Source organism: Heterocephalus glaber, unplaced genomic scaffold, assembly GCF_053883595.1.
Source record: "Heterocephalus glaber isolate CG9 unplaced genomic scaffold, H.glaber_assembly_v1.0 deba00001670, whole genome shotgun sequence".
NCBI classification, from domain to species: Eukaryota; Metazoa; Chordata; class Mammalia; order Rodentia; family Bathyergidae; genus Heterocephalus; species Heterocephalus glaber.
Genome location: NW_028258408.1, coordinates 199,703 through 208,695, shown reverse-complemented (window position 1 = coordinate 208,695; position 8,993 = coordinate 199,703). Strand labels below are relative to the sequence as shown.

The window sequence follows — 8,993 nt, the reverse complement described above, 5'->3', positions numbered from 1 at the left end:
CAGATTAATGGGTGTCTGGAGTTAAAGGTGGAGACCGACTGGTGACAGGAGGGGTGATGGAAACATGGCGACGTGGATGTATTTATCAGCACTCACTGAAATGTGCACCTAATATGGTGCCCTTTACTGTACATAAATTAGGCCTTAATAAAAGTTTATTTTTTTAAACGTAGATTATAAACCAGGTATGGAGGCCCATGCCTGTAATCCCAGCACTTAGGAGCTTGAGACTGTTACGGTCATGAGTTCAAGCCCAGCCAAGAGGAAGAAAAAAAAAAAGAGAGAGAGTAAGTTACAAATATTTGCCAAATTAGTCAGCATCAATGAATTTTCTAAAAATAATGTGAGTGTGTGTGTGTGTGTGTGTGTGTGTGTGTGCGTGTGTTCAGACTCCACTAGAGACCAATTATGAAATTCTCTAGGCGGGGGCCTGGCCTTCAGTATTTCTTCAAAATTCTCCAGGTGATAATTATTCACAGCAAAGGATGTGAACCACAGACCTCAAGGGACAGGGATAAGATTAGAGGACACCTGTGCACTGCTCTGTCCCTTCGTGGGAGAGGAGACATGGTACATTATCTGAAAGAAAGGGGCCCAGGTGGGAACAATTTAGCCAACTCCCTGTCCTGGGAGGTCAGTCTTAAACTTCAGATTTCACCTCCTGTTTTCCTCCTCACCTCTTCCCTTGCCAACTGGGGCTCCAGATGGGGTCCTCTGGCCTAGAAGGAGTGGGCGGCTTAGGGTTTGGGAGCTGGGGCTGAGTACCTAGGATTCTCTGTCCTCCAAGGCCCATGCTGCAGGAAGGTGCCAATCACAAGCCCCTGTAATAACTCCAAGAATTTGGCCAGAGAGGGCCACAGGTCTCTGGGGAGAGAATGCCAGGGCATCCAACAGGCACTGTAGCCAGAACACAGAAGCCCCTGCAGATGGGCCATCCTCAGACTCAATCATGGACAGCTCCAGCCTGAAGCAGCCTAGAGACTCAGCAGGACACATTTCTGGGGGCCAAGTGATCATCTCCAAGGTTTCTGATTTGTGACAAGCCCCTTCACATCTCTGCACTTCAGTTTCTTCGTCTCCAAAATGGGGCTCCAAATACCTCTACACTAATGGATGACGTTGGCCCATATTGTACAATGTACAAGTTAGAAAAATACACTCCTTCCACCCGACCTGTTGTCCCAGCCACCTGGGAGACTGAGAGGCAAGAAATCCTTTTGAGTCCAGGAGTCCAAGGTTAGCCTGGGCAACACAGCAAGACCTGCTCTTAGGTTTGGTTTTTTTTTGTACCGGGGATCGAACTCTGGTCCTTGCACTTGTGAGGCAGGGGGCGGAATCACTGAGCTAAATCCTCGGCCCCAAGACCTGATCTTAGAAAAATGAAAATATAAAAGTAAAAAGTCATTCCTTCCTTAAAATACTGCCTTGATCTTATTAGAACAAGATACTTTACTGCCATCTGCTGGAAACTGACAAGTGTGCAATTCATAATGTTCAGGATGAGCCCGGTGTGGTAACGCAGTTTCTAATCCCACCACTCAGAAGGCTAAAGCAGGAGGATCAAACTGAGAGTTGGAGGCCAGTATGGGCTACATAGTGAGTTCAAGGCCAGCTTGAACTGCATAGTGAGACCCTGTCTCAAAAGTAAATGAATGACCAAGAGAGATTATGTAAAGGTGCAAATTTCCAATGGTGAATTATATTGTATACCTAAAATGTACTAATAAAATAAATAAATAAATAAATAAATAAATAAATAAAAGAATAGAGCAAAGATCTTAAAAGAAAATATAAAAACGTAGGGCCAGGGATTTAGCTCAGTGGTTTCTCCACCTGCTGTGCAAGAGCAAGGACCTGAGTTTGATCCCCGTACCAAAAAGAAAAGAAAATATAAAAAAGTAAATGAATGAGTAAGCAAGTAAATAAATACACATGCAATGTCCAGGATGTAAATACTATCCCTGTAGATGTGGGATCCTAGTGCAGAAAACCTTCATACCCACACGGGTGGCCCTTCTCTACCTTATAGGGTTTGTGTGAAAAGTAGATAAGCTAGTGAGTTTAAAGTATTTAGTCTAGTACGTGGCACAGAGTAAGCATTATTTAAGTGTAGATGTAACTGTCCCATCACTTAGTACTATATCATCATCATTTATCATTATAGGACAGCCGTTGTTCTAGGTACTGGAATCAGCAATGATCAGAACACATCTGTTAAAGCTGGAGAGTGGGTATGACACTCAGAACACCATTCCCGTTGCTCCTTCCAGAGAGCTCGGGGATGCACTTATGCAGTGTCCGGAAGATTCTTTCTAAATTTCCAACTTCAGGAAGGAGCTACTGAAATACTCACCATCTGGAGTATAGAAAGTGCTGTTATCCTTTCTGTTTTCCTGTAATTTTGGGGTAAGGAGAATTAGACTTGGTGGAGGGAGCTTGGCCTTTCCTCAAACACCTCCCTATCCAAACCCTGCAGCTAAGCTTTATCTGCTGGCTCTGCCCCTCTTCCCAGTATCTTCATGGTGGCAGGGAGGAAGTAAAGAGTCTTTTTGGTAGAGGTAGAAGGGGTCCCTGGGCCCTCCTAACCTCCTCCACCTCCAACAGGAGAACATGATTTAGGAAGAGAAGTACAAAGAGAGGGAAGGGGTTAGAGAATTGGAGTAGGTGGGGGGAATTGTCCCCTGCCTGTCACAGGTACTCGGGGGATGTGCCCCAAGAGGCAGGGGAAGATAGGCAACCAGAGGAGGTAAGGCCCCCAAGCTACCAGAAGATGCAAGAATTAGCAAGGGCATGAGGATCAGCCCCCAGGGCTGGAGATCACTGAACTCCCTGACCCCCATCAGGTCCCTGAGGAGGACAGTGTGTGCATCTGCGGCTGGGGCCTGTGCTCTCCTGGGACCACACCTGTGCTGTGGCTCATCTGTGTCTGCAGGTGCTTGGCGGAGGGGGCTCTGCTGTAGTTACATTTCTATTTCAGTCTCAAGTCTTTTGGGGTCTTCGTGCCTGCCTGCATTTGTCTTTCCTTTCTGAGGGTTGGCCTCTCTGCCTCTGAATCTCTGCCACTGGCCCTCTGGCTTCTGAATCCATCTCTGATTGACCTTGTGTCTCTTTTCTCTTGTCCCTTGGTCCCTTTATCTTTCTCCCTATGTGCCAGCCTCCGTCTTGTCTTCTGACATCTCTGTGTGTTCTTCCTGGAATGCCTTTGGTGCTCCCATCCTCCTTCCCCCAGCCCTGCTCCCTCTCTCTCTCTCTCTCTCCCTCCCTATAGTAGGGGGACTCTGGGCTAGAGGATCATTCCTGTGGCCTCCACCCTGCCCTCTGATCTTTATTTGTTTTGCTTGGTTTTTGGATTTTTTAAGACAGGGTCTATGTAGCCCAGGCTGGCCTCCAACTCATGGAAATTCCTGCTTCTAATCTTCACCTGGTCTCCACTCTCTCTGATAAGAGGGAATCCTCAGACCCTGTGCTGCCAGAGAAACTGAGGCAGATTCTACCCCTGGTAGTGGGGAGCTTGTTGGTTGGGGAGAATACTGGGGGTTTGGAATGGGGGAACAACCTAAACCTGGGGTTCCTCAGACAGTTCTGAAGGAACTGGGATGGAGAATTACGTGGGGGAAAGGAGCCTAGAGGGGAAAGTGACTTGGGGGTGGGTAAAGAGATGATTTAGGGTGTTTTTTGTTTGTTTTGTTTTTTGTAACAAAGCCTTTGTATGTAGTTCAGGCTGGTCTTGAACTCACTACGTAGCCCAAGTTGGCCTCAAACTTGCAGCTATCCTCCTGACCCAGTCTTCCAAGTGTTGAGGTTATAGGTGTGCACCACACCTGGCCAGATCAAGTGTTGAGGTTATAGGTGTGTACCACCACACCTGGTTCCGGAGAAAGAGATTCTAGGGTAGGGACCCTGAAGAGGAAGGCTCCTGGGGGTGGGGATGATTCCCAGGGAGAGGGTTGCTGGGGAGAGAAGTCTCCTAAGGAATAGAAATTCTGGGGAAAGGCAGATTTGGGGATGGGGCTCTGAGAGAGGAGATGTTGTGAAAGGCTATTCTGGGGGAGGCGTTCTGGAAAAGATGGATGTGAGAGGAAAGGGAGGTTTTGGAGAGGGATTTCAGGTAAGTGTGTCTCAAGAGGAAGATTCTGAAGAGGAGGACTAGGTTTGGGAAAAGAGCCCTGAGTGCAGGGAGATTCAGGGGAAAAAAGGACTCTAGATTGAGGGCTCTGAAGAGAGACTGGGGGGCGGGGGTCTCTGGGTGAAGGATTCTGGGAGACCAGGGTCCTGGAGAGAGGAAAATGGAAAGAAAGAAATTCAGGTGGAAGGTAGATTTTAGGGGAGGGAACTCTGAGGAGGAAAAGGAACTAGAAGTGGATCCTAAAGAAAGTGGGTTCTGAGGGCTGGGATTCTGGGAATCGGGCTTGATTTCTCTCGGCGGCCTTCGCGGACTTCCCCCTCGGAGGACTCTGATGGGGATTCTAGAAGGGAGTCCAGAGGGATGGAACACTGTCTGGGTAGGAGGCTGTGAATCGACTTAGAGAGGGGCGGAGGGAGAGTATAAAAGAGCCGAAATGCCAATGAGAGCTGGCGGAATGCCAAAACGACCAAGGCTATCAAAGCCGGCTCGTCTCGCCGCTCGCTTAGTCTGCGACCCAACCCCACCCCACCATCCCTCCCCTCCCCTCCCCTCCCCTCCCCTCCCCTCCCAGAGGCCCTTCGGGCCTCTACCAGAGGTCCCGCCCCCGGCTACAAGGTGAGCCGTAAAGTTCCCTCCTGTCGTGATGTGGCGCACAAGACGCATGCGCAGGCCCTGAAAAGGTGCTTGGGTGGCCCCGAGCTTTCCTTTTCCGGTTGCGGCGCCGCGCGGTGTGGAGCTTTGGTGTGCTTTAGCAACCATGCCGTCTAAGGGTCCGCTGCAGTCCGTGCAAGTCTTCGGTCGCAAGGTAGGCCAGGCGCTGGATCGGTGAGGTCCGGGGGCGCCAGGGTGTGGCGGAGGCCAATGGGCAGGGGTCTGGGCTCGCCCTGGCGGCCGGAGCCCAAAGCTCACATGGCCCCGCGATCTCCTTGCATTTTACAGAAGACGGCCACAGCCGTGGCACACTGCAAACGGGGCAATGGCCTCATCAAGGTGAACGGGCGTCCCCTGGAGATGATTGAGCCGCGCACGCTGCAATACAAGGTACTGGGATTCGAGATGGGCATGGAGTGGAGGGCTCCTGGGAGAGGGAATGCTACACCTTTTGGAAGCTGAGGGAGCCAGTATTGATAAATAGGTATTTAGAAGCTGTCTTGGGGTGGGGGGAGTACTTAATAATATAGCCGGGCCTGGATTTGGAAGATGTAAAAAGACAAGTTGGGAAAGTGAAAACGTGGGCCTTGAAGGTTAAGTGGATACTTTGAAAACTGAGATATTTGGGAGCTGACCCAACTGAAGGGACCAGGTAGCAAGGGGAATAGCGAGCTTGTGAGGCCTGACTTGTTTTCCTCTCAGGAATATGGGTTACCTGAGGACAAGGATTAATGTTCTGTTAAGTCTGAAGTTTCTGAAGTAGGGTCTGAACATTAGGTAGTAGGTGGTATTAGAAGGACAAGAGAATTGAGATCTTTTTGTTTTATTTTTTAATTTTTCCCCCAGTACTGGGCATCAAACTCAGGTCCTTGTGCTTTTGAGGCAGGCGCTGCACCACTGAGCTAAATCCCCGGCCCTGAGGTCTTTTGAAATGGTTGGCTGTGAAAGGGAGTCCTCTGCTCCCTGTTTGGACCTCTCTCTTTGACTGTGAATGAAAAGATTCTCATTGCAGTATAAGTTAGAATTCAACAAAAAAGTATTTGAGGTTCCTTCATATGGCAGACACTGAATATTGTGGTTGTTATTGGCTATCAGTTTATTCAAAGAATATGTGTGTACAGTCTTGTGTTCAGCTTTGGGGACATACCAGTAACCCAGATGACCCTAAGTCCTGCTCTCATGGAGCTCCCCAATTAGTGAAAAGATGGTCCTGTGTCCCAGATTTACAGGGATGTGAACTGGACCCAGTACCAGAAAACTAGTCCAAATGATCTCCGCTGGGACATGGAGCCCAGAGAAGGCTTGGGAATGAGGGGAGGGATAAAGGGGTGATCCTGTGAGCTGAGATCAAAGTTAGATAAAACAGAATTATCTAAACAGGCACTGGTGAAAGACATAGAGCTGGGAAGGGAAGAATAGGGCAGAGACTGCAGTGTGGTGACACCCTGACTCCCCATCCACTTGTTTATTGAGGCTGGTGGTAGCAATAGCCACACAAAGATAAAGAGGAATGCCTGGTAATGTAGTTAAGCTGCCCAGGTTGTGACTTAAAAACCCTGTTTATTCCTGTCTCCCTAGTTACTGGAGCCTGTTCTCCTTCTGGGGAAGGAGCGGTTTGCTGGTGTTGACATCCGTGTCCGTGTGAAGGGTGGTGGTCATGTGGCCCAGATTTACGGTGAGTCCCAGAACCTAGGTACATGGTTGTGAAATGGCCCTGGGATCAAGGCCCTGGTCTTGGGCCTTCACAAAGCTGATGTACCTTTTTATTGTGTATCTTCCTTGTAGCTATCCGTCAGTCCATCTCCAAAGCCCTGGTGGCCTATTATCAGAAATGTAAGTACAAGTGAGACCTTAGTAAGTGGGTAGGGCCCAAGTCAGGGATTGGGGTTATCTAAATCTTCACCATTTCTCATCTCCAGATGTGGATGAGGCTTCCAAGAAGGAGATCAAAGATATTCTCATCCAGTATGACCGGACCCTGCTGGTAGCTGACCCCCGTCGCTGTGAATCCAAAAAGTTTGGAGGCCCTGGTGCCCGTGCTCGTTACCAGAAATCCTACCGATAAACTCATCATAAGAACTGGCATTGGCCGGGGATTTAGCTCAGTGGTTCCACCGCCTGCCTCACAAGCTAAGGACCCGAGTTTGATCCCTGGTACCAAAAAAAAAAAAAAGAATTGGCATTGACCTTTGTAATAAACATGGAATTTTAAGGTTGCAAGGACTGTGCTGTGGTCTCTGGTCGTAGGTCTCCGATTAGTTGGTATACAAGAAAGGCCTGTAGCCATTGCCAGTCTTGATTTTAGCCCTTCCAGAAGTGTAGACAGGTGGCAGTGGTAGGTACAAGGAGACCTAGTCTGTTTCCCTACCCCTCCTAGAGTGCAGGCACAGCCAAGGTTGCAGTGGTTGTGGACAGTTGGTGGCCATCAAGCTTGTAGAATGTGTGAATGTGTACACCCAAGCCCATGGTTTTTTTGTTGTTTTTTTTTTAACACCCCAGCCCATGTTAAACTTCAGTTAATTAGTTTGCGGTCATGGAGATTGAACTGTGTGCCTTCACACACTGAGCTACATTCTCAGCCCTTTTGCTTTTTTTTGTTTGTTTATTTTGGTGGTTCCAAGCCTTCACAGTGAGTTACACCCCTAGCCATGTTTTACTTTGAGACAGAATTTTGATAAATTGCCCTGCTGGGCTTGAATTTGTAATCTTCCTGTCTCGTCCTCTCAGAGTGCTGGGATTACAGGCGTGTACTACCATACCCTAGCTTTTTAATTTGGGGGGGCGGGTCTGAGTTGCCCTGGGTAGGCTTAAATTCGGCAGTCTGCCTCAGTCTCCGAAGTAGTTGGGGCTATAGGCAGGCAGGTGCCACCACACCCAGCTGTCCATTTTTTTAGTGCCTTGGCTGCTGTTTTCTTTTTCTAGATAGGGTCTCTGGCTTTGAACTCATGGTGACCCTGCCTCAGCCTCTCCAGTGTTGGGATCACAGGCGTGTGCCACCACAGCTGGCTTCCTTTGCTGCTGTTTTTGTTTGATGCTGGGAATCAAACCTAGAGCCTTGCACATGCTAAGAAACCACTCTCTCCCTCTTGTACTCTACCTGTGGGCAACATCCCTAGCCCAGTGCCAACTGGTTTGGTTTTTTTTTTGGTACTGGGGATTGAACTCTGGGCCTTGTGCTTGCGAAGCAAGCCACTGAGCTAAATCCCCGTCCCATGTTGGTTTTCTTTTGGGTTTTTTTAAGGAACTGTCTCACTATGTTGCCCAGGCCAACCTTAAACTGAGCTCTAGTGATCCTGCCTCACCCTCACTAGTTCTGGGTCTGTAGCATGTACCACCACATCCAGCCCCACTGCTATGTTCATGGCAGGAAGAACAGGAAGTGTATAATGTCAACAGCAATGTTTAATACAAAGAAACCAAGGACAGACTGTCTGAGTAGGATCTGTGAAGTCAGCAGCTGAGAGCTTGAGGCCCGTGCCTGATTTCAAGGTTTGTTTTTTTTTCTCAGGTATTTGGGATTGAACTCAGGATCCTGGGCTTGCCAGGCAGACTTTGCACTACTGAGTTATATCCCCAGCCCTTTAAATTTTTTTTTCTGTACCGGGGATCAAACTCAGTCCTTGTGCTTGTGAGACAGATGGTGGAACCACTGAGCTAAATCCCAGCCCCTTGTTTTAAGTTTTGAAACGGTCTTGCTATACGGTCCAGACTGGTCTTGAATTCACTGAAGCCCAGGCTGGTCTCTAGGATCCTCCTGCCTCAGCCATTGTGTTTATAGGATTATAGACATATACTACTATGGCTGGCCAGTTTTGTATTTATTTAATGGTACCGGGGATTTTATCTAGAGTCTTCACACTTGAGCTACATCCCCAGCCCTTCTTTTTTTTAATTTTTCTGTTTTTTTGAGATGGCCTAGCTATGCAGTTCAGGGTGGCCTTGAACTCAAGGCGATCTTCCTGCCTCAGCCTCCCAAGTCCTGGGATTGCAGGTGTGCGCAACTATGCTTGGTTTTCTTGTTTCTGAAAGGGGGTCTTGATAAATTGCCTAGCACATGGGGAACACCTAGCAATATGTTGCTGTGGACTAAATCGCCTTTAGGTTTTTCCTCCTTTTGTAGAGGAAGAAAGAAAAACATACTGAAAAATGGAAGTAACATTGAGCTGGGTGGTCAGCTGAGGGTCTTGATACCATGTTAGGCAGCCACAGATAGTCC

General features: G+C 48.4%; 1 protein-coding gene across 1 annotated transcript; it reads left to right on the top strand.

Moving 5' to 3' along the window:
• Nucleotides 1–4,753: 4,753 nt before the first annotated feature.
• On the top strand, nt 4,754–6,993 carry Rps16 (ribosomal protein S16). The gene is made up of 5 exons (XM_004859115.4): nt 4,754–4,931; nt 5,066–5,167; nt 6,356–6,452; nt 6,563–6,610; nt 6,697–6,993. The coding sequence occupies exons 1-5, from the start codon at nt 4,884–4,886 to the stop codon at nt 6,840–6,842; spliced, it is 441 nt and encodes a 146-aa protein (XP_004859172.1). The 5' UTR covers nt 4,754–4,883; the 3' UTR covers nt 6,843–6,993.
• The last annotated feature ends 2,000 nt before the right edge of the window (nt 6,994–8,993 follow it).

Excerpts from the sequence above, each read along its gene's own strand:
- Rps16 (XM_004859115.4), top strand. The coding sequence starts at position 4,884 with ATGCCGTCTAAGGGTCCGCTGCAGTCCGTGCAAGTCTTCGGTCGCAAG. Across the intron at positions 5,168-6,355 it reads CGCGCACGCTGCAATACAAG|TTACTGGAGCCTGTTCTCCT; the intron begins GTACTGGGATTC and ends CTGTCTCCCTAG. Across the intron at positions 6,611-6,696 it reads GGTGGCCTATTATCAGAAAT|ATGTGGATGAGGCTTCCAAG; the intron begins GTAAGTACAAGT and ends TCTCATCTCCAG.